Source organism: Microcaecilia unicolor, chromosome 9 (assembly GCF_901765095.1).
Source record: "Microcaecilia unicolor chromosome 9, aMicUni1.1, whole genome shotgun sequence".
Taxonomy (NCBI): Eukaryota; Metazoa; Chordata; class Amphibia; order Gymnophiona; family Siphonopidae; genus Microcaecilia; species Microcaecilia unicolor.
The window spans coordinates 193,093,625-193,118,384 of NC_044039.1; the positions used below are offsets into that span (position 1 = coordinate 193,093,625).

Below are 24,760 nucleotides of genomic sequence, written 5' to 3' on the forward strand. Positions count from 1 at the left end.
AATTGCCTACCCTTTGTACAGTACATGAAAGATATTATCAAGATCTGTTTTTGAAGCTGGTAAAATCCTAACTTCCATGCCTAATATCGTCAGGCTTCAAAAATTCCTCCAGCTGTGAAGCTGACTTCTATATTAAAATAAGGACAGATTAACATTTTTCCTAGAAACAAAGCAGAAAATGTAGTCTTGTTACAGGAACCAATGTAACCTTTTAAGTGCAGAAAATGCTTATTTTTAATATTCATCATTGATTTTGTGTTATTTGTATACTGTATAACTGGTGTCTTGGTGCTTTTGTAAGCCACCTTGAGCACTCAAAGATCCAACAGAAGTGGTATAGAAGCCGCATTGAGCCTGCCATGAGTGGGAAAGCGCGGGGTACAAATGTAACAAAAAAAAAAATTTGGTATTACATTTAGATCTTTCTGCTATACAAAAATGTACTCTTATTTTCTTAGGATGGAAGTACATACTGAACTGTAGGTAAATTTCTAAGCACAGATATACAAATAATGCAACTTTTGTAAATAACATTTTGCACTGACCTAATGAAAGAAGTCCTGCAAGTTAAGGTACTATGTGAAATTATGGTTACTTAACTTCATTTATAAAACTATTTATTGGTACTTATATCCCATATTAACCACGTTTAAATATTCAGTTAATGTGGCTAATGTTCAATAATTGTTCAATACAATTGAAAGTTTAATAAATACAGAAGTTTTGGGGGTTTAAGTTGAATTTAGATAAGTCCTTGGCATTGCCCACTGTGTCTGTGAGGGAGATGTGGGACGGTCCCTTCCCTCTAAAACGGCAATCCACCGCTTTTCAATATCTGGGTATTCAGCTTCCTTGTTGGACCTCTATGCTGTATAGGGTTAACCTGCCTGCTTTGCTGGATTATACTAAACTTAGTTTAGCTCTGTGGATGAGTTTTCCACTGTCAGTTCATGGTAGGATTCAGTTCTTTAAATATGATCTTTTTTCCTAAATGGCTTTATGCCCTTCAATTGCTTCTCCTTAAATTATTGAAATGCGACCTGAATGCTTTGCAGAAGCTTGTGACCCAGTTTTGTTGGGTGGGACGGAAGCCACGAATGCCTTTTACTTTTCTTCTGGGTTCTTGGAAGCATGGTGGTATAGGTCTCCCGAATTCACGATTGTATAATTATGCCTATTTGCTTCGCCAACTGGGGGATTGGGTTTTAGTGGAGCAAACTTTTACTCCTAGAGGGTTGGAGAAGGCGTATTATGGCCCATGGCATATTCGTTGCTTCACTGTCCATCGGGTTTCTCCGCCCCCTGGGCTGTGTCAGAGTGTGTTAGACCATTGAGACAGCTATGGCACTATTTAGTTCCACTTTTAGGGGGGTGCCCGGAGATCTCAGATCAGCTCCCTATTTGGGGTAACCTACAGTTCTTACCTGGGCAGGATAATGCTAGTTTTCGGCAGTGGCAGGAACAGGGTGTTTTCTTGGTGCAGCATGTTCTGAATGACGAAGGTCGGTTGCTTTCCTGGGAGGTTTTGCAGGCATGAGAGGTTGTTGAACCTTGAGATTTACTGGCATATCTCCAATTACAGCATTATATTAGGTCTTTAGATTCATCTGCATTGCATCCGTCTTTGGGCCTTTTTTGATAAATTTAGCGATGGGGGTTTGTCAGTTTCTGCATTACATAAAGCACTACAATTGCTTTCCCCAGCTCGGCGCTATAGTGATCTTATCTGTAAATGGAGCTGGGATTTAGGTATCTCAGCTGCTTCCTTGGATTTGCGGACGCTTATTAGACGAGTCCCGGAGGTCTCTGTGAGCGCTGAGATGTGGGAGTATCAATTTCGCATGCTGCTCAGGGCATATTTTACGCAGGAGCAAGTATTCAAGGCAGGTGGTGTGGAATCTCCGATTTGTCAGAAATGCCACCAGGAGGATAATTCTTTCTTTCATGCTATGTGGAGTTGTCCAAAGATAAAACAGTTTAGGAGAGCTGTATTAAATTATCTTGAGAGACTGATGGGTCGGACCTTGCCTTTTTCCCCCAGCAGGGCTGCTGATAGATAAGTATGAGGTTTTTCATTTTTCCAGTCGTACACAGGCGCTGCTTGTTCAAAAGGCGGAAGCAATCGGCAAGCGGGTTATTTTGGGTGCGTGGGTTGGAGATGAGGCACCTTCTTTTTGGGACTGGAGGAATCGTATGCATAGTTTAATGTTGTTGGAACAGAGATCTGCTAAGTGCTCACCTAAGCGAAGGAAGTTACTTTTTGAAGTATGGGGGGGATACATCCAGTCCCTGTCGCATAGGGACAGGAGTTTGATTTTAAATTCCTTTTGATGTGCTATCAGTACAAGGAGGCACCACTGCGTTCCTCAGACGTTGGATGGCGCGCACCATAGGCTTGTCTCTGGTTTTCTTTTTTTTTAGGGGGAGAAGGATAAAGGCGGGGGGTTGAGATGAGATCACAAAAAATCATTATTGATGATGAGTTTGCTTTTGGGTAGCTTTATTCTGTGTATAAGCAGGATTTTGTTCATGCTTTGTTATTATATCTGGACTATGATGTACTTGAAAATCATCAATAATAAAAATTGTTGAATATAATAAATACAGAAATAATGGGATGGGTAAACAAGGTAGATAGATAATGAAGATTAGCATTACTAACAGTTGCATTAATAACTTAATATAAGAGCTTATTGAAAAGAAAGTATTTTAAGAATTTACAGAAGGTCAAGTAGTTATTGATAAGTCTTACTTCCCTCGGAATAGAATTCCACCATTTAGTAACCAGATGAGAAGCTCTCTAGTTAGTGTGGACTTATACTTGATATTTTTGTAAATTGGGAAGTGCAGAATGAGGTAACCCCATGCACCTAATATAGCATTGCGAGTGGGAAGGACTACCATGTCCAGCATATAATCTGGTGCCAACCCATAGATGACTTTATAGATGAACTAGTAAAAGGCCCGTTTCTGACAAAAATGAAACGGGCGCTAGCAAGGTTTTCCTCGGCTCCCCTGCAGCCACCCATGTCCAGCGACCCTCCTCTCCCCCTGCGCCCACTACAGCCACCCATGTCCAGCAAACCTCCTCTCTCTCCTGCCCCCTCTCCAGCCACCCATGTCCAGCGACCCCCTTCCCCCCCCTGCAGCCACCCATGTCCACAGCGACCCTCCTCTCCCCTGCCCCCCTCTAGCCACCCATGTCCAGCAACCCTCCTCTCTCCCTGCAGCCACCCATGTCCAGCGACCCTCCTCTCTCCCTGTGCCCACTGCAGCCACCCATGTCCAGCAAACCTCCTCCCTTCCCTACCCCCTCCTGCCACCCATGTCCAGCGAACATCCTTCCTTCCCTACCCCCCCTGCAGCCACCCATGTCCAGCAACCCCCTGCCCCCCCTGCAGCCACCCATGTCCAGCGACCCTCCTCTCTCCCCTGCACCCCTCCAACCACCCATGTCCAGCGACCCTCCTCTCTCCCCTGCCCCCCTTGCAACCACCCATGTCCAGCAACCCTCCCTCTGGACATGGATCAGCTGTGAGGCATATTCCCCCCCCAGGTTCTGAAGTTGACATCATAATGGCTACGGTGATGTCAGCCTTATCTATGGAGCCTAGCAGACCAACTCGGAATGAGCCACGGTCCCAGGCAGCAAGTCAGAACGTTGGAGGTGAGAATCAAACATATAAATGGCAAGTGACCGACTCACCCGCAAATGCGCAGTAGAGACTTCCCTCTCTGTCCCGCCCTCGCGTCAAGACGTGATGACGTCAGAGGGCGGAACAGAGAGGGAAACGGAGTCGGACGCTGCCACCTGGAAAGCTGAAACGAACCAACATCGCCAGCGCACCAGCCTCCACCCCCTCATCCCCCGACGACGTCGTCATCGCCGCTGCTCCCGCCCCCCTCCGTATCGGGCCCCCTGCACTGACATGACAGCGCCTCTCACCTCCGTGTGGAAGTGCTGCAGGCAGCAGCAGAGCGATCTGCTGCTGCCTGCAGCGCTTTCACACGGAGGTGAGAGGTGCTCTCATGTCAGTGCAGGGGGCCCCAGCACGGAGGGGGGAGGGAGCGGCAGCGAGGAGGGTAGCTAGACATGGGGGGAGGGCAGGGGGGAGAAAGGAGGGTTGCTGGACAGGGAGAGAGCAGGGCAGAGAGGAGGATTGCTGGACATGGGGGGAGGACAGGGGAGAGAGCAGGGCTGGTGGACGGGGGGGGGGGAGGCAAAGGGAAAGAGAAGGGTTGCTGGATATTGGGGGAGGGCAGGGGAGAGAGGAGGGTCGGTGGACGGGCTGAGGTCAGGGGAGAGAGGAGGGCTGCTGGACATGGGGAGGGAGGGCAGGGGAGAGAGCAGGGTTGCTGGACATGGATTGATGGAGCGGAGGGCAGGGGAGAGAGGAGGGTTGCTGGACAATGGGGGGGGGGGAGGGCAGGAGAGAGAGAAAGGGTTGGTGGACGGGGGGGGGGGGGAGGCCAAGGGAAAGAGGAGGGTTGCTGGATATGGGGAGAGGGCAGGGGAGAGAGCATGGTTGGTGAACAGGGGGGGAGGCCAGGGGATACAGGAGGGCTGCTGGACATGGGGGGGAGGGCAGGGGAGAGAGCACAGTTGCTGGACATGGATCAGGGGAGGGGAGGGGAGGGGAGGGAGGAGGTTTGCTGGACATGGATGGATGGAGGTGAGAATTATTACATTTTGAAAAACACAAATCTCGCCCGTTTTAACGGGTTTAACGTCTAGTTATTATGTAGGATGTACAAGTTCTGAAGATGATCCTAGCTTTTATAGGAAGCCAGTGTAGTTTTATAAGGAGTGGAGACCCTGTCAAATTTAGAAACTTTGTAGCTGTATTTAGAGTTCTTTGTAGTTTATTAGACATTCATTTTTACCTAAATAAACGACATTGCAATAGTCAAGTTGTGAGAGAACAAGCATTGGTACAAGTAATCAGAAAGTGGTTGCTAGAAAGAAAGGTCTGACTGTTTTAGTCTCCACAAGGTTCTGAATGCCTTGGTGACTACAGAGTTGACAATCTTCAAGTCATGAATTGATCAATGATGACCTCTAAAATTTTTAATCTAGACTCGAGTGGGTAAGTTGTTTGATTGTGAAACTATTATGCTCATGTATGCTATAAAGGTTAGATATAATTAGGAATTTAATTTTGTCTCTATTTAGTTTAAGTTGAAACGTGGACGCTCAGTCCTCCATCAGATCCAGGACGTCCTAAATAGGACCCAATTCTCAAAGGGTAAACAAATGGTGACATCATCAGCATACATGAACTGAAACATTTGGCTTCAAGGAGCCAGCCTAGTGGTTCCATCATAATATTGAAGAGGATAGGAGAGATAGGTGAGCCTTGAGGTACTCCACAATTAAGGGAAGAAGCTGAAGAAGTAGATCCTGACATTTTAACTTGATATGTTCTAGATTTGAGGAAGCCCTCAAACCACTTAAGGAAGGCTTCACAGATACCTAAGCCATCCAGTAGTGTTAATGTCATACTTAAATTTCCTAATTCATTGGTGTCTTATAACTTGCTTCATTATATCAAACCAGATACGTATATGTCCTCAAAAGTTCTTACCGAGGGAATGAAGATCTCTCTCTTTCCAGGTATTCTCCCAGTGCCTTCTGGATCTTCCCAAGCAAATCTGCTAACCTCTCAAGTGATCTCTGCACACCCTGAATGTTAAGAACATCCATCACCAGAGGGGATTTGGATACCTTCTTCATGAGGGCCAAGAACTCTGTACTGATGCTGTAAACAAAATGTTTTCCACACTGTTTTACTTACATCCACGTAGGGCCACTGTAGTGTAAATCTTTAGTTATTCAACTTCCATGTCATGCAAGATTTAAAAATTCAACACATACCTTTGGAACCTGTGAGTTTCAACTGGCAGTAGATGCTTAATATCAGCACTGCCACTGAAAATACCCTCGAGATATACCCAACGTCTCTGGACATCAATCCACACATCAAAAAGTGCCATGATTCGATTTAGTTTGTCTTCCCAGCTAAGGGCATCTTCTTCGAAGACCTATAATAAAATTCAAGGCTTAAGGTGTTTGAACAATCAGTATTTACATCTACTGGAAAATAACATCCTATGAAAATGCTTAATTATACTCTGCACTATTTACAACCTTTACATGAGGTTATGTAATGCCATGGTCGAGAATGGTGGCTGAACTGCTTAGCAAACGGGCTCTCTCATTAATATTCACCCACTTTTCAAATACATTTCGAGCAATACTACTTCTAACCTCCTGAAGGAGGATCTGAAGAACAAGAGGAAAAATAATTCAGGGTGCTGGACCAGAGAACAGCCTCAAGATTGCAGAGAAAAATAGAGTCAGGCCCCAGAATCCAAGACAGTGGAACAACAAAGTACCTCTGGCTCCTTGATCAGTTCAGTGTGGACTACAGAAACAACAGTTGATGTTACCACTGCAGCCAAGACTGATTTAGACAAAAACTGCAGTTGCTCTGATAAACTGGAGTCTGTTCAAAAGAGCCTGGAGGACTTCAGGTGCAAATTCAGTAACCTGGAGGACAGAATACACGCTATCGAGGGTACACAGGACAATTGCAGACCAGAGTTCTGCTGTTAGAAGACAAGATAGATTACCTTGAAAAATGACCATGATGCAACAACCTTCAATTAGTTGGTATTTTCTGGAAGCTGTTGCTCAAAGACAATTATATATTTTGAGATGGTGGCAGCAGCAAAGGACTTTACGGCTAAATCAAATGCAGGTAATGACTGATTTTGCACAATGACCTGCCACAGAATAATGTTTCGGTACAAGGGAAGTATATAAAAACATTCTGAATTGGCTGCATACAGTACCGACACTATTCTGGTCGAAGATTTCCTTAGACTGTGACAGCAGCCTTAAAATGTTAATAGATAACGCTTGATCTTCTAAGTAAGAAGAATTCCCCCAGTGGTGCAGGCTTTGATATGGCGACTCCAGGGAGACAAGCCCACAGATATTTGGAGGATTGTCCTTGTGCATATTAGACAGCTGTGAAAATTCAAGATAAGACTTTTCAGATTTTAAGCTACTGTGAAGTAGGGTGGGTGGGAGGAAAGAATCTAAATGTTTAGTCAGTGTGATGAGTAGGTGAATGAATGGGCAGCGACTTGAGAGTATTGGTGGGCATAGGGGTGTAGGGAATTTAGGGGGGGGGGCTCAGAACCCCTAATGTTTGTATATTCAGAGCACTCCTCTAGATAATGAAGCAAGGATTACCTGTAAGATTTATTTCATCCCCTCCTAATTATTCTGTTTGCTGTTTTCAATCCTTGCTAAACAGATCAGGCTGCAGGGTGGCCTTGTGAAATTGTGCAAGGACAGCCATGTGACCCACACTCCTTCTGACCAAAAACGTGTTTACGCACTTAGAGTGATTTGTCGGGCAAGTGATGGGAAAAGGGAAAGTGGACCTTTTACGGAGACAGATGTGCGTGGGTGGGGAGATGGTTATGGAAGATCTTGGTGAGGGAGGTGCATTATGAGAATGGAAAAAAAAACAAAACAAAACTTGTTTTATCTGTATTTTTGCTGACCAATGTTAAGGTCATGACTAGGACAAGATACTGTACAAGACAGCTTAAGAATTTATTGATTGTGAACTTTGTTACAAGCTTTTAGTACATGCAAATAGAATGGTCCAATGTAATGTAACTTTAATGGATATTTAGATCTTTGGGCCAAGATTTCCTGTGTTGCATGCAGTTTGAAACCACATTATATCTAGATAGTGAAAATGGGAAGTTGGGCACAGTCTACTAGCCAACCACAGGTCAGCTGGTACAGCAAAGATGGCTTAGTTATAGTTTGGATATGTGATACAAAAAACTGCTGAACCAGAATGAGGAGGGAGGCATGGAATTTGTGACAGAAGGTATGGTGGGAGAGAAGTTTCTAGTAGGTGGATAAAGACAGAATGACTTTGTGACTCAGAGTCAGGCGGGGTGGCATAACTGCTATTCTAAGAATTAGGAATGAACTGATAATTGATAGAAGTTAGATGTGTTGGGATAGGAAGGTAGATGATTGGTTAATGGGATGTGCGAAGATGGTAATTAGTTTCTGGATTATTGTATAACATGTACTAAATCAAAACTGTATAAAAATGAGAGACATCTATGTTCGGGGGGGGGGGGGAGGGGGGTTCTTTGTTTTCAAGGTAGCGAGCTGGTTTGGAGACATGGGGGTCTCTATAATCATTTTTCTGTATTTCAGACTTGCAATAGTCTCTGCTTGAGCTACTACCTACTTGTTTCCAGAATAAACTTTTCTTTTTATTTCACTTCTGACTAAAAGAAACAAACCCAAGAACATGGGTGTTTTAGCAATAGTCAGCTGGGGTAAGCTCCAACGGGGGTGATTATCTAATGTGTGGTAATCATAAGCAGACCCCAACAGGGGACAGGATGAAAGAGGGCATTTGAATAAAATTAAGGGAGGGACAGTTGGGGGAGGTCAACACAAACATGACTGGTTCCTCTGATGGAGGGAATATGGGTGGGGGGGGGGGGGGATGGCAGGAAATAAGACTGGGACAGTTACTGTGGGCATAATGGTTTCATTACATTGGGCACTGTTGGAAACAGGATAGTGGGCTTGATGGACCTTTGGTCAGTCCCAGTATGGCGATGCTTATGTTCTTATCTTTATGTGAATAAAAAAAAATAAAAAAAACTTAGCCCACTTATTAAATGTTGGCAAGCACTAAGAGGTTAACAGCTCTAAAAGAGGCTCATGGGAAGACAGAGAATGAAGACCAAAAAGTTTGCCAGATCTTTAGATATTATGTAGGGCTTTACTCAGCTGAACCAAACCGATCAGGGGATAACTTACCCTGGATGGGAAACAGACATGCTCCAGAACTAGATTAAAATAAAGAGACCAAGTGAACTTTTAATGGCTGATGAAACAGGGTAGGCAATTCAAAGCCCCAGGACCCAATAGATTAGGGAGCAAATTTTATTAAAATATTGAAACAAATTAAGAACATAAGAGTTGCAGTAATGGATCACACCAAGGGTTCATCTGGTCCAGTAGCCTGTTTCCAGCAGTGGCCAGTCCAGGTCAGAAGTACCCGATACAGTCCCAAGCAGCAAGGATTCCATGTTACTTAATCTCAGGATAAGCAGTGATTTTTCCCCAGGGCTACCTTAATGATTCACGGACTTTTCTTTCAGGAATTTGTCTAAACCATTTATAAACCCAGCTACATTAACTGATTTCACTATTTGCTCTGTCAAGAGCGCTCAACTATATTTTCAGTGAAAAAATATTTTTTACTTTTTGTTTTAAATGTGATACTATGTAACTTCATGGAATATCTCCTAGTCTTTGTATGCAAATTGATTTGCTTATCAAAAAAGTACAATCATACAATTGTACAACCATTAAGGCATATGCTTAATGCATTCATAACTGCTGGAAGACATCTAGAATCTGTATCCCTGGCAGACATTACAGTAATAACCAAGCCAAGCAGAAGACACCTAAGAAGTCAGAGTTATACTGACCTCTCAGTATTAAAGTTAAGCTACTGGCAACAAACAGACTGGCTAGGATACTCCCTGATGTTACCATGGAATGTCAAGTTGGTTTTGTAAGGAATGGACATGCTGTAAAAAATATTTTCAAAATACAGACCTCTTTTAGAATTGGTACATGAACAGGGAACCTCTTCTTGGATCATTAGATTTGATGCGGAGAAAGATATGATAAGGTGGACTATATATACATGTTCAATATATTGGGGAAAAGGTGAAATTAGATCTTACCTGCTAATTTTCTTTCCTCTAGACCCTCCAGACCGGTCAAGACGCATGGGTTATGTCCTCCTACCAGCAGAGGGAGACTGAGAAACACTGAGCTTTTGAATACTGTATATATAACCTGTGCAGTACATCCACTAGCCAGTATAACCCTGACAAAGCAGAGAAACCAAAACCACCAACTACAACTAAGAACCCTGTACGTGGTCACTGCCAACTGGACACTTTCTTCATTTCTTTCATTGTGTCCTTTTAATTGTGAGTGCTTCTACAGGTGGACTCTGAAACACGGTCACACCTACTCAGACTCATAACAACCAAAGTCTGAAACTATAGAAATCACACTCAACAGCTGCCAAGATAGAAAGGAGAAACCAAACCTCCTGGCCTCCAGTACAGACAGGGCGGGCCTTGACCGGTCTGGAGGGTCTAGAGGAAAGAAAATTAGCAGGTAAGATCTAATTTCACCTTCCTCCACGACCCTCCAGACCGGTCAAGACGCATGGGACGTACCCAAGCAGTAAGATCCTAAGGGCGGGACCCACGTAGGCCAGAGGTCAACACTGCAGCCCCAAAGTCTGCCTCCTCCTTGGCATGTATATCAATCCTGTAATGTTTGACAAACGAATGCAATGATGACCAAACCGCCGCCCGACAAATATCTAACGGCGGAATCATACTACTCTCCGCCCAGGAGGTCGCCATACCCCTGGTAGAATGAGCCGAAAATTCCTTAGGCACCACGCGACCCTTCAGCAAATATGCCGACGCAATTGACTCCTTCAGCCATCTCGCTATCGTAGCTTTGGAAGCTGCCGCGCCCTTTCTAGCACCACCATGTAGAACGAACAAACGATCCGACCGTCTGTAGTGCCGAGTTCTGGAAATGTAACAGCGCAAGACTCTTCGCACATCTAACTTGGCCAGACGCCGCTGTTCCGCATCCCCCGCCAGATCACCCAAAACTGGCAAAGAAATAATTTGATTCACATGAAACTCTGACACCACCTTGGGCACGAAAGACGGTACCGGACGCAACAACACCTTCTCCTTGGAAAAGGACAAAAAGGGTTCTCTACAAGACAAAGCCTGAAGCTCCGACACCCGCCGGGCTGAAGTAATAGCCACCAAGAACACCGTCTTTAAGGACAGATCCTTATCCGAAACAGAAACCAAGGGCTCAAACGGTGGCCTCACCAAAGCCTCCAGCACGAGATTCAAATCCCACGGAGGTACCATCCGCCGCCGGGGCGGACGCAGTAACTTAACGCCCTTCAAAAATCGCACCACATCCGGACTAGAAGCTAACGACTTCCCCTGTATCTTCCCACGAAAACACGACAAAGCCGCCACCTGCACCTTCAAAGAAGACAGAGCCAGACCCCTGTCCATACCATCCTGCAAAAACTCCAAGACATCTGTTACCGACGACCGAAAGGGCAGAACTCGTCTATCTACACACCAATGCTCAAATACTCTCCAGACCCGGACATACGCCAACGAAGTGGACTGTCTACGCGAACTCAACATGGTATTGATAACTCTGGACGAAAAACCTTTCTTCCTTAACTTGTGCCTCTCAATAGCCAGGCCGTAAGCGAGAACCGATCCTGATGTGGCATAATTATCGGTCCCTGACACAAAACCACTGATCCTGCCAACGGCAGAGGATCCGCTACTGCCAAACGGACCAGATCTCCGTACCACGGCCGACGCGGCCAATTCGGGGCTACCAAAATCACTTGACCGGGGTGCCGAGCAATGCGCTGAACCACTCGCCCGACCAACGGCCATGGAGGAAACACATACAGCAACTCCCGCGGCCAAGGCATCAGAAGCGCGTCTATGCCCACCGCCCGAGGATCCCTCCGCCGACTGAAAAACCTCTGAACCTGAGTATTGTGGGCGGTTGCCATGAGATCCATCACGGGAAAGCCCCAGACCGAGACAATGCGATTGAATACCGACCGATGAAGTGCCCACTCTCCGGGGTCTAGAGCATGCCTGCTTAGATAATCTGCCTCCACGTTGTCTACTCCCGCCACAAGTGCCGCGGAGAGCGCTAGAAGATGGACCTCCGCCCATTGACACAACAGCGCCGCCTCCTCCGCGACCGCCTGACTCTTTGTGCCCCCCTGACGGTTTACATAAGCCACGGCGGTGGCGTTGTCGCAGAACACCCGGACTGCTTTTCGCAACAGAACACTCTGAAACGCCAACAGCGCCAACCGAATGGCCCGAGTTTCCAAACGATTGATGGACCACCGAGCCTCTATCTGAGACCATCGACCTTGAGCTACCTGCCCGAGACAATGAGCTCCCCAGCCCTGAAGACTGGCGTCTGTGACGAGCACTACCCACTGTGGCGTCTCCAACGGCATTCCCTTGACCAGATTTCCCGGGTCTAACCACCACCGGAGACTGAGGCGTGGGCTTACCGACAGCTGAAGGCGCACGTCCAACCCCTGCGACAGGGGTGACCACCGACTGAGAAGGGCTGACTGCAACTGCCGCATGTGCGCCCGGGCCCACGGCACTACCTCGATGGTGGCCGCCATCAAACCCAGAACTTGCAGATACTCCCGGGCCGTCGGGGCCGCCTCCGACAGGAACAGACGAATCTGATCCTGCAACTTGCGAATCCGAGGGCCCGGCAGAAAGACTCGACCGTTCCTGGTGTCGAAAAGCACCCCCAGATACTCCAGTGACTGCGACGGCACTAGGTGACTCTTGGCGAAGTTCACTACCCAGCCCAGAGACTGAAGAAACTGCACCACCCGCACCGTGGCTACTTCGCTCTCCGACCGAGACTTGGCCCGAATCAACCAATCGTCCAGGTACGGGTGCACCAGAATACCCTGCTTCCGCAAGGCCGCCGCCACTACCACCATGATCTTGGAAAAGGTACGAGGTGCCGTTGCTAAACCGAAAGGAAGAGCACAAAACTGAAAATGCTTTCCTAAAACCGCAAAGCGCAGAAAACGCTGATGAGCGGCCCGAATGGGGATGTGCAGATAAGCCTCCGTCAAATCCAAAGACGTGAGAAACTCCCCTTCCTGCACCGCGACAATGACCGACCTCAATGTCTCCATGCGAAAAGAGGGGATTCTGAGAGCTGCATTGACCGCCTTCAGATCTAGGATAGGCCGAAACGCATCCTCCTTCTTTGGGACCACAAAATAGATTGAATAACAGCCCAAGCGGCGCTGCGCAGGAGGCACCGGGACAACCGCTCCCAGATTGATTAAACGAGCCAGAGTGTCCCGTACCGCTTTCCGCTTGAGCCTCGAATGACAAGGCGACTCCAGAAACCTTTCGGGAGGCGAGCCGTCGAACTCCAGAGCGTAACCGTCTCGCACCACCTCGAGGACCCATTGGTCCGCGGTGATTTGGGCCCAGTCCTGGTAAAACAGACTCAGACGAGCCCCTACTCGAACCAGAGCCTGGGCCCGCACACCTTCATTGCGAAGTACGCCCCAACACCTGTCCTCCTGTGGGGAAATCACGCCCTCCGCGCCGATTGCCCCGAAAGGACTGAGTGCGCTGAAAGAACCGACCTCTAAAAGGGCTACTAGTCCTCCCGGGTCTATACCGGCGCGCCTCCTTAAACCGTCCTCGGAAGGAAGACCCCCTGGCAGCCGCCTTAGGACGAAAATCCGGAAGACGAGGGGCCTTAGCATCACTGAGTCCGCGCACCAACTTATCCAAATCCTCACCAAAAAGCATGGACCCCTTAAAGGGAAGCGAACAAAGCTTGGCCTTGGAAGCCGCATCTGCGACCCAACCTCGCAACCACAGTGCTCTACGTGCCCCCACCAGCATAGCCATATTCTTGGCCGAGGCACGGAGCAAATCATAAAGCGCATCCGACAAAAAGGACGATCCCATTTCCAACTTGGCTAACTCCTGCACCCCGGAGGTCCCAACCTCCACCGAATCATCAAGCAGCTTCTCGGCCCAGCGGAAACACGCCCTCGCGACCAGCCCCCCACAAACCGAGGCCTGCAGGGCCAGGGCCGACAAATCGAAACTCCGCTTGAGAAAGGCCTCTAGCCTCCTATCCTGGGGGTCCCGGAGAGCAGTCCCTCCGTCTACCGGAATCGCCGTGGCCTTAGTAACTGCTGTCACCACCGCATCTACTGTGGGAGCCTTAAAGGAATCTCTATCTTCCTGGGGAAGCGGATACAGTCTAGACATTGCTTTAGACACTTTACAGGGAGAATCCGGCGAGTGCCACTCTTGAAACACCATATCCCGGATGTCTTTATTCATAGGAAAAGACCTAGCCTGCCGCTGAATCCCCTTAACCAGGGGATCCACCTGTCTCGCCTCCCCCGAAGACGCCTCTGGCTGCTCAAATTTAAGAGTTGAAGAGACCTGCTCAATAAGCTCCGCAAGCTCCTCCCTGTGGAAAATCCGCACTACGGAGGGGTCCTCCCCAGGAACCACTACCTCCGGATCCTGAGAACCCTCAAATCCCTCAGGGTCCCCTACATCACTAAAAGCACCTTCAGAACCGATAGAAGAGAAACACTCCTCTTCGTCCCACTCAAACCGAGGCCTTTTTGGCACTGCCGAACTAGGCCCCTCCCCCAAAGGAGCGGGTCCCGCTTTCCAGGCTTGATAGAGAGACCAAACAAATTCCGGCGGAAAACCAGCGCCGCCTGTACCCTCAGGCACTCCCTTCTGTATCGAAACGGCAGCCGCAGGCACAAAACCAGCTGATTCCGCAGGACGCGCGGAATCCAAAATGGCGGACGTTCCCGCCAAAACTACACTCGCTGGAGCCGGCCCTGCCGATGCTCCTGCCGGCCCGGACACCCCCGTACTCGCTGGTACTTCCGCACTCAAGACCGGGGGCGTCGCCACCGACGAGGTTTGTTTCAGATCGCCGCACCACCGGCACTGACCTCCAGGAGCCTCTACTCCGCGGCGCGAGCACGCGCGACAGCGAAGGAGTTTGCCTGTCATGGCCCCGATCTCCCAACACGCTGTGCACAAAACGGCGCCAAAGACTTCTCTCACACACCGCTCCCCCAGCACAGCCACTAGCACTGCTCTCACTCGCAACGAACAGAGTATGAATCTGCCGTCCGTTCCTATGAAGGAAACACTTCAGCTCTCTTAAAGAGACAGCACCCAAATTTCTTTTTGGCAGCTGAGGAGTGAGGGCTCTCAAGGCTACAATATAAGAAAAGCAGCCGAGGCACAAAGCTGCCAGCGTCTCCACAGAGAGCAGCACAGGGGGAGGGACCTGCACACAGGTGTAACACCCCAGGGGGGAAAAACTGGGCCCCACCGGACCCAGGGCCCCGAAGCACTTTTTTTTTTTTTTTTTTTTTTTTTTTTTTAACCACGTACAGGGACTATAGAAAACACCTTAAATTTGTCAACCAGATAATAAATTTCCTGACCGTATAATCCAGCTACCTCACCGGACTATTGAAGACTGCACAGGCTGTCCCTCTACCTCTGCTGAGACTGAGAAAATACTGGCTAGTGGATGTACTGCACAGGTTATATATACAGTATTCAAAAGCTCAGTGTTTCTCAGTCTCCCTCTGCTGGTAGGAGGACATAACCCATGCGTCTTGACCGGTCTGGAGGGTCGTGGAGGAATATGGGATTAGCAGATTTTTTTTTTCAAGCTGTTAAAGTATACTCTGCTTCTAGAGTAGCAACGTAGGTCAATGATATTCCTTTAGCTGTATATAGAGGGGTACTAGAAAAGGTAGCCCTCTCTCCCCATTACTCTTTGTTCTCACTTGAGACTCCTGTCTTCAGTTGATACAGATACATACAGACATTAAAGAAGCCAGGAATTTAAAATAGCTCCCTTTGTTGATGATCTTTGTTTACTTGGTGGAAGCCTAGCAATATTTTCCAAACCTAATGGACCAATTTCTGATAAATGGTAATTGCTCTGGTCTAAAAATAAATTTTTCCAAACCAGAGGCATTAGCATGGGATCCTACTACTAAGAGGAACTGGGATGCCTCATTCCCTTTACAATGGGCTTTAAATTATTTCAAATATTTAGGAATCCTTTTGACAGATTAAAAAATTCCTTGCAAAGAATGAAATTTACTAAGCAGGAACTGCAAAAATGGAGATCTCTTCCACTATCTTTGTTTGGAAACAGGGCTATGGAATCAGTAAACCAAACCTTAGACTTGGACACCTATTTTTCTACTGTCGGACTCTGACTCCTACTGATATTAGGCTTTATATTTTTTGTTCTGGATCTAAAGTACTAATAAATAAATACAAAATGATAAATTTACCACATACTATAATGTAATTTTTTTTATTGAAAAGCTGAAGTGAATCAGTATATTTTTATCGACTCCACAGCCCTGTATGGAAGGATTGCATTATTTAAAATGACTTTCTCAAATGGTTCTATGTTATGCAAGAATGTCAGTAAAGTGTTGTGGATAACTTTTGACTAGTTAATAGTGCTTCATATTGTTTATTGCTTCATCTTTTATTTTTGAATATTTGAAAATTTGTTGGGTCATGGATTTATGATACATGGACTTTGTAACCCATGATTGAAAGGTGCTAGTTGCTTTTGCAATGAGTGAGAGCACACTGGCACTATATTTCAGATCTTTTTTTTTTTTTTTTTATCTATATGGGTTTGCAATTTCTACTATAAATATTTCTCACAAAAATAAGAATTTTGCTATTTGGATAAATCGGTGGTCTTAAATTTTTGGTTATAACTAAACCTAAGAGGTCTTTTACTAAGGTGCACTAGCGTTTTTAGCTGGCACTAAATACTGAGACACCCATAGGAATATGATCAGCTAAAAACGCTAGCGCATCTTAGTAAAAGACCCCCTGCTACCAAGACCAATTCCAGAGACCTAGTACAAAGAAGTGATCAACCTACACTGTCATTAGCTTCCGTATTATACTGCTTCCTTGGATAAGTTAGCATTAGCTGCCAAGTATGCCAGAGAGACTTATGAATGGGACGGTGCCTAGGTAGCCCACCATTTCACACCTGCATAAAAAGTTCTACGCACCTTTGGATTTATGCAAGGTGTTTGGCAAATGGATAACAGATTTGGCCATTCCGGGGCCTGCTTTCAATATTTATTACCACAGAGAATACCACAGTTGTCTCTTGCCACTGAGCTCAGGGAATGTCAATATTGGGAATTTTGCTAGACAAAGTGGAAAGTTTAGAAATTCAAGATAAGGGAGACAAGTTTTTTTTAAAGGAAAACCTGTGTATTGGACGTTCTTCAATATTGGTTATTAATACTTAATACACAAATTTTTCCAAGACAGGGAAGTGGTAGAACCAGTGGACATGAAGTTGCAAGGAGGTAAACTTAAGAGTAACCTCAGGAAATATTTTTTCATGAAAAGGTTGGGTAGATGTTTGGCACGCACTCCTTGTGGAGGTGGTAGGGACAAAAACAGTGACAGAATTCAGAGACGTGGAGCAGAGAATCCCAATATAGCAAAACTGAAGTGATCTTCATGCTTCATACAAGGACACAGAGGAGTGTAACTTACAATGAGCAGCAGGTACAACCAGTCATCTTACTAGGCAAACCAGCAACTGATCTGACATCATTTACTATGCTAAACTTTTTCAATAAAATCCAGGATGTCTGTAAATCTGACTTCTACAATAACTAATTTCACTGCTCTAGACCAGAAAATAACATCCTACTGGAGATTTCTATGCTACAATCTGAAAAAGGTTCTGGTGCATTTAAGAACCCAGATCTCAGCCATTGAGAAGAATATGTTTATTTGAATTTGCTATCACTTTATATTCCAAATTTTTCTTATATATTTGAGCCTCTCATTTTCTTTGTATTCTTCTTTGTTAGGCCTCTTACATTAGAACTGTTTTGCAGTCTTGGATTCTTAAACCCCTGGATTATTGTAATGTACTATTGCAACATTAGACTACTATCTTAAACATTTGCAACTTATCCAGAATGCAGCTGCTCAGTTTGATGCATGTAAGATTATTTGATCATGTTATCCTGAAGGAGCTTTTTTTTCTACAGTGTTACCAGTTGAAAGGCACATTTGGTTTAAAGTAATTATGCAATTCTTTGTGGGTAGGTATGTTTCTTCCTATATTCATTTCCCCATTTGTCTATATACTCTTCTGAAAAAAAAAAAACGATCAAGTGCATTTTGACATTCTACAATACCTTGTAATATGGAGATAGCTTCATTGCAGAAACACTGTTTATGTGCTCTTTAACTTTGTTGAAGAGGTCATCCCAGCCACGAATCAACCGACACTTGTTTTGATAATTAACTAAATCCAGCTCATAGGTGTTCCATACTTCTCTGATCTTCAGTGGAAAGAATGAAAAAACATTGTTACATAAAAGATGCTAGTGTAAAAATATCAAACTTGCATTAGTTTTATCTAATGATCGACATATGCACCACAGCATTATGAAACCGCTAAAATTACCCCAGTAAGAGGAAAGTTAATTTGTCCATTTTATTAAATTTCTACAGAGAACTGCACAATTTAATCTTCACCATCACATGTTCCATAGTGCACCCAACAGCTAAATAAAAAAAAGGTTTCACTATCATTGTAGCCTTGATTGTTTACTAAGCATATCAGAACCACATGAAAGCACACCCATGAACTTGGAAATCAATCTAATCTGTGTATCATTTATTTCTTCTATATCACATCCTCCTCCCCCCCCCAAAGTAAAAAAGCCACCCCCAGAGCAGTTTTACAACAGATTATCTCACATCAGATTAAAAACCAACCTACCCAATACAACGCCATGATCCCAAAGCATCCCTAAAGCACTTATCTCCCCTCCCCATTTGCCACCCAGATGTCACCAAAATATTCTTTGAAGTAACTTTAAATATAAATGCACACTGTTACAAGTGGAGAAAATGAGGAATGTGGCTCATGTAATTCTTTCCAACCCATTTCCCTATATCTATGGGGAGAGAGAGAGAGAGAATGAGAATGAATGAGAATAACTACAGAACAGGGAGAGGTAGTTTAAAAGGATGAATTTAACAGCTATGTTTCAATGTATGTAAGTTTCTATTCTACAAAAGTTGGAACTCCTGGTCCCATAAAAATGCACTGGACCATTTTTTTTTGAGGGGGGGGGGGGGCAGGTTGCAGATTATTTTTCTGGAACTCCTGGTCCAGTTTTGCCTATTTTTGAACACTACTAGTTTTATCTATATGCCAAATTTCATTCCATTAAACTCCCCCTCCCTCCAGAACAGAGGAACAGACCTTTGTCCCATTTTGTATAATTCCTTCCAACTTCTGCAGGGTTGGAAACCAAACCAGAATTGGAATAAAGTGCAAGATAGAACTAGGTATACAGATGTTACCCAAAATTAGGTTGTACTAACCTGTTTTAAGAATTCTTCTAAAGCCATTTCTCCTTGAGCTACAAGCAGCACGTCTTTGACAATTGCTTCATTCTTTTGCAAATCCACATCCCATATTTGACCCAAAGTTAGTTCAGAGACAACCCAGTTCACATGAAGCCTCTTCATCAGTTGTTTCCAGTGACGATCTTTAAGAGCTTCAGATTTCAGCTCAATCACCAACATATTTATCTAACATAAAAATGAAACATTAAGATGTGTAGCCTTCCTTCCAAAGAAAAAAATACAATCTTCATGTGCAAACCAAAAGATTTATCCAAGTTATAAAAATATTAACTACACATATCTACCTTCATGTAACCTTTCAGCAATCTCTGAACATATTCATATGAAGCATACTGACGTAAACGAGCAGGGAAATTTTTCAGCTGGTTTAGCAAGCCATCCAAGTTTTGCCGAAGCTATAAGGGAATAAAAGAAAATCTCTCAATATCTTTGTATCAAAATTGATAATTCACTTTGTAAATAAAGAAATGCTGCACATCAAGGCGCACAATATTAAGCATGTAGACTTATGACTAATTTCCATAAATACAAATGGAGAGGACTGGTTAATTAATGTTTCATTGGATCTTTTTTTAACAGTTGCAAATTAACTATTTAGACTTATTAGTCAATGGGAAACACTGGAACCAGGTCCTTCAAATGTATTTAAAAAAAAAAAAACCCTACAACTATAAAAATAAAAAATTCTTAGCAAATGTAATTTAGAGCCGTACCTAAAGCATGATGAATAAAATTCGTCTTAACTATTAGCAACACTGACAATGGTCAAAAACATCAGAACATCCATTTTATTCTGAATAATTCTAAAAGATTTTAAAATAGTTTTTGCATATTGCTAAACATTCTATTGTATTCATAACTATTTCCAAATTTCCATATCTGGACACTTAAAGTTGCTGGTTCTCATGGAGTTTAAAGGATTATATTGCATAACAAATTACTACAGACATCTGCATACAGAACATAGAACTTGATTAGACAGTTTGAATGTCAACTTCTTGCCAGTCAGTGCAGGTACCTGATGACTGCTCACACTGACTGATCATTGTTTACTGCAAGAAAGTTAGTTGCAAAGAAAGAAAAGACTGCAGAGCGTCTTTAAATTCATCTTCGCAATTTTTTGCTTTCATTATTTTGAGAAAAGTTTCACCTCCTGAAACAGCTCAGCGAAAAAATGGGCCCCTTATTGAGGATCATGACTTTGAGCTTTTTGCCTTTGGTCTTTGAACGCTACTGACTTTGTGCTTTGGATTTCTACAGTTAAAGGAAGCTAACTGCATGAATTTAAAGTTAAATTAGAGGCACAGCTCAGGTCTTTGAAACTCTTTAACTTTGAAAAATTGAGTAAAATAGTAGCCATAGTTTTAATTTTTTTTTATTAATGGCAGTTGGTTTTTTTCCAGCAGTGGCTTTTTCTCCCTTAGGGACTTGTTTTCCACTGCGGTTTTTACAACCTGCCATCGAGCCGGTAAGACAGTGCCCCACTAGGTTTTATGTTGTAAAAGTCTATGACTTATCCCTGGGTAGTTGAGGCTCGAATTCATTAAGAAACAGTATATAAGTGGGGTACTCTTTCTCAATTTTTAAGAGCAATATATTTTTTTATATGATCTTTGTATTTACTAATTGCTCTTCAATTATTATTTGTGGTGATTTTACTACTACTGCCATTTATTATTTACCACCTGGATGAGTGTGTTACATATGCATAAAAAAACAGAAAGTTTTATTAAGTTTAACACAATTACGAGTCCATAAAAACATGAAAGAAATACAAGTTTACTTTCATGTTTTTATGTATTGTATGTTTATTTTGTAAACTGCTTTTAAATGATCTATTTGGACTCGTAAGATGCTATAGAAACTTTAAATAAAGATAAAAAAATTTCCACCACAGAACACTGGAAACGTACCTTGCGAGGCTGCACAGAAACCCATGGCTGCTCCTTCATTTGGTCTATCTGCTCCCAGACTTTGGAAAGCTCTGACCAGACTCCTTTGAGATCTTGCAGTTCTTCTAAAGCTATCTAAAAGGTTTCAGAAGCAGGAGAGGCATCAAGAAAAAGTGTATACACAATTATAGTTTCAGGACACTTACTATTGCCCGTCAAAAATAAAATGTTCACAAATTTTATTTACACTGACCCTAAGATGCACAATATGACCAACATATATACATGTGGGGACAACAGTCAGATCCTAGCAGAAACAGAGCTCCACACTCACTAGTCAGAAATCAATAGAAAGGCTTGGCCTGCCACAGGCTTCTTCCTGATCATTTTAGTCTGTGGTTAGGTGACAGCTAGGCAAGTAGGGAAATTCACAAACCCCAGCATCAGAAGATAAAAGGTGAGAGAAGTCAAGAGAAAGCCAGACCAGTACAGAAAATAGGACATGAGGTAGCTTGAAGACCTCAAGTATGCCTTACCTGTACTCGTTCTTCACTACCACTCAACAGTCCTGTATCTGTCAGCTCAAGAGCTTCTTTGGCCTTTGCACATTTTTCACGATCATCTTTTAATCTACTGAATTTTCCTTCATAAATGGTAAGTGCTTGAAGAGCTTCCTCAGGTCGTAGGCTTCCCTGTTAAAATGTTTAAATTTTACCTTATGTACCAGAAGGAGTAGGTAACTTTATCACCTAATCTGAAACTAAACTACTCTACATGGGTCACATTTTATTTAAGAAGTGCTTATAACCCACCTATACTCAGTTCTGGGCAAGGAATATAAGATGAAGTTAAACACAATGACTGACTTGCAACATTCACATCTGATCTTTTTGCTCCTTTTCTTCACTATGCATTATGTACTGCTGTCAAAAGCCTGGCCAAAACATTTAAAGATTTTTTTTCTCTCACTATGGGCTCCTTTTACTAAGCGGCAGTAAGCCCAACGCAGGCTTACCGCTCACCATAACTGAAGTACTGTCAGGCTACTGCAGCAGCCCGGCGGTACTTCCCACCTCTACAGCGCCGTCATTTCTGGCGCTACAATAATTAATTTATTTTTGTAGTGCTGGACTGTACCCGGCGGTAATCGGGCAGTGCCATGCGCTGCCCGGTCACTGCTGGGTTAGCGCGGGAGCCCTTACTGCCACCTCAGGTGCTTTACTTGCCGCCTTGTCATTTCCTGCAGGAAAGCGAGACCTTCCCTTTTACCAGCTGAAAAGGGGCCTCGGTGCACGTGTAAAACACGCACTGACATCAGTGCCGGCCCCCTTTTGTCACAGCTTGGTAAAAGGGCCCCTATATTATCCATCAGTCTTAGTTCTAAACAGTGAGCTACTCTAATCAGAAAGAACCAGCAACAGAAGAAGTCCTGCTCCTTGTTTTACTTAGAGAGAACTGTTTCACAGATGAAATAATGCAACAAACAAGCCCTCCTCCGAGTGTTAAAAGCTAGCAGGCTTATAAATTCTGAGAACTGAACCAGCGCACAAGATTTTTCTAGATAAAGACTAGCACTAACACAAGTTCTGTTAATTTACACAAAACAAGCTTTATGCCAAGCACACACTTAACTTACAGCAACTGGTTTTGTTTTCTCCCAGTCTGTGAGCAGGTCAGTGGTACGGCTCTCCACAGCTCGATCCTCCTGAACAATCTTCATCTGCAGGTTGGCAACCTGCTGCTGAATGGCAGAATCCTTCCTGCGCATAATGTCATTGAAGGCTCCCCATTCACCCTCAATGTTGTCAATATATAACCAGGAAGGGGGGAACTGGAATCTCTGCTTCTCAAGCAACCGCTGGCCATTTCGGTAAAGCTACATGAAAACGAATTTTACAGGTTTCAGCTTATTTTTCAAACACATCAATTGGAAAAGGATACACAATTGCTCACTGAATTTTGATTTATTAAGTGATATACTGCTACTGAATTGTTATACATTGCTCATAATTATCTGCTAAAAATGACCTAGAGATTCTTTTTTTTTGTTTTTTTTCTATTGTTAAAGAGAAGTGTACAAAGATCGGATGTGTCAATATAAGATTCCAAATAACTAGAAAAGCTATATTTTGAGAACATCTTTTAGGTCAAGAAGGATGTATGTAAAGAAGCAAAAACTAAATTACATGAAAATTTTTATGTGGCTACTTACATCAACTTGTTTCTCAAACTGTTTGATCCTGCGCTTCAGGGACTGCACATATGTAATGAATGTCACTGCATCTGATGTACTAGCAGTGTCCACAGAATGCTGCTCCAACTCTTGACGAGACTATTAACCAAAGAGAAATTAACAAGATTTTAAGTGAATACCATTTATTTATAATGGATGCCCTGGCACAGTCATCAAGGTTCCATAGTAAGAAATGATATACCAAGAGTTCACTCATTTAACACACTTGTACATGCACCAACAAGGAGTTCTCAATCAGCAGCTACTATTCTAGCCAATCAGAATTTAGGTTTTCCATTTAAAGGTCTCAAGTAGCAATGTCTTTATGTTCAAAATGCTTTAATGTACATTCCATAACCAATGTTCCTATCAAACATATAAATGGCAAGTGACCGTACTCACTTGCAAATGCGCAGTACAGACTTCCCTCTCTGTCCCGCCCCCATGTCAACACGTCATGACGTCAGAGGGCGGAACAGAGAGGGAAACGGAGCTGAATTGTCGGACGACGACACTGCCACCTGGAAAGGAACATCGCGTGAAACAACCTCCACCATCCCCCCATCCCCGCCGCCGCTCCCGCCCCCCTCCGTATCGGGCCCCCTGCACTAACCTGACAGCGCCTCTCACCAGACCAGACTCCAACAAGTGTAGAAGGTATTTGAGCAGGGTCTGTGTAGGGCAAGAAAGGGGATCTATGGCTTTGCTGTCAAGCCAGACGGCAAACCTCCTCCATTTAAAAGAGTAACACCTCTTACTGGAATCTTTCCTGGAAGCCAGCAAGACCCAGGAGACACCTTTCGGAAGACTCAAGGAAGCAAATTCTAGGCTCTCAACATCCAGGCCGTGAGAGCCAGAGACTGGAGGCTAGGATGTAGAAGCAACCCCTCGTTCGGTGTGATGAGAGTTGGAAAACACTCCAATCTTCACGGTTCTTCAAAGGACAATTCCAGAAGAAGAGGGAACCAAATAATCATGGTTCCGCAGTCTTGCTAGAGTTTCAACAAAGTCTTTCCCATCAGAGGTATTGGAGGCCTATCCCCCAATGTAGAAGGAAGGCATCTGATGCTAGTCTGCCGTAGGCCTGAAGCAGAACTGAGGGACCTTATGGCTGATCTGAGTGGCAAAAAGACCTACCGAATGGGTGTCCCACACTGAGAAGATCTTGTGGTCTACGCCCATATTTAGAGACCACTCGTGTGGTTGCATTATCCTGCTCAGCCTGTCGGCTAGGTCATTGTTTACACCTGTCAGATAAGTGGCTTGGAGAAACATGCTATGTTGGCAAGCCCAATGTCACATCTGGATGGCTTCCTGACAGAGGGCGAGATCCGGTGCCCCCCTGCTTGTTGGTATAATATATTGCAACCAGATTGTCTGTTTGGATTAGGAT

The 24,760-nt window shown here is 44.4% G+C and overlaps 1 protein-coding gene across 2 annotated transcripts in view; it reads right to left on the reverse strand.

The window, feature by feature from the left end:
* Positions 1-24,760, reverse strand: part of DYNC1H1 (dynein cytoplasmic 1 heavy chain 1) — a 415,182-nt gene that overhangs the window by 303,828 nt on the left and 86,594 nt on the right. For both annotated transcript variants that reach the window (XM_030213839.1, XM_030213838.1), the window contains exons 15-23: positions 23,347-23,466; positions 22,771-23,010; positions 21,671-21,826; positions 21,156-21,269; positions 19,527-19,637; positions 19,198-19,407; positions 17,997-18,143; positions 5,876-6,042; positions 5,586-5,759 (exon numbers count right to left, since the gene is read on the reverse strand). In XM_030213839.1, coding sequence (XP_030069699.1) covers positions 5,586-5,759; positions 5,876-6,042; positions 17,997-18,143; positions 19,198-19,407; positions 19,527-19,637; positions 21,156-21,269; positions 21,671-21,826; positions 22,771-23,010; positions 23,347-23,466 — 1,439 coding nt within the window. The remainder of the gene's footprint in view (positions 1-5,585; positions 5,760-5,875; positions 6,043-17,996; positions 18,144-19,197; positions 19,408-19,526; positions 19,638-21,155; positions 21,270-21,670; positions 21,827-22,770; positions 23,011-23,346; positions 23,467-24,760) is intronic.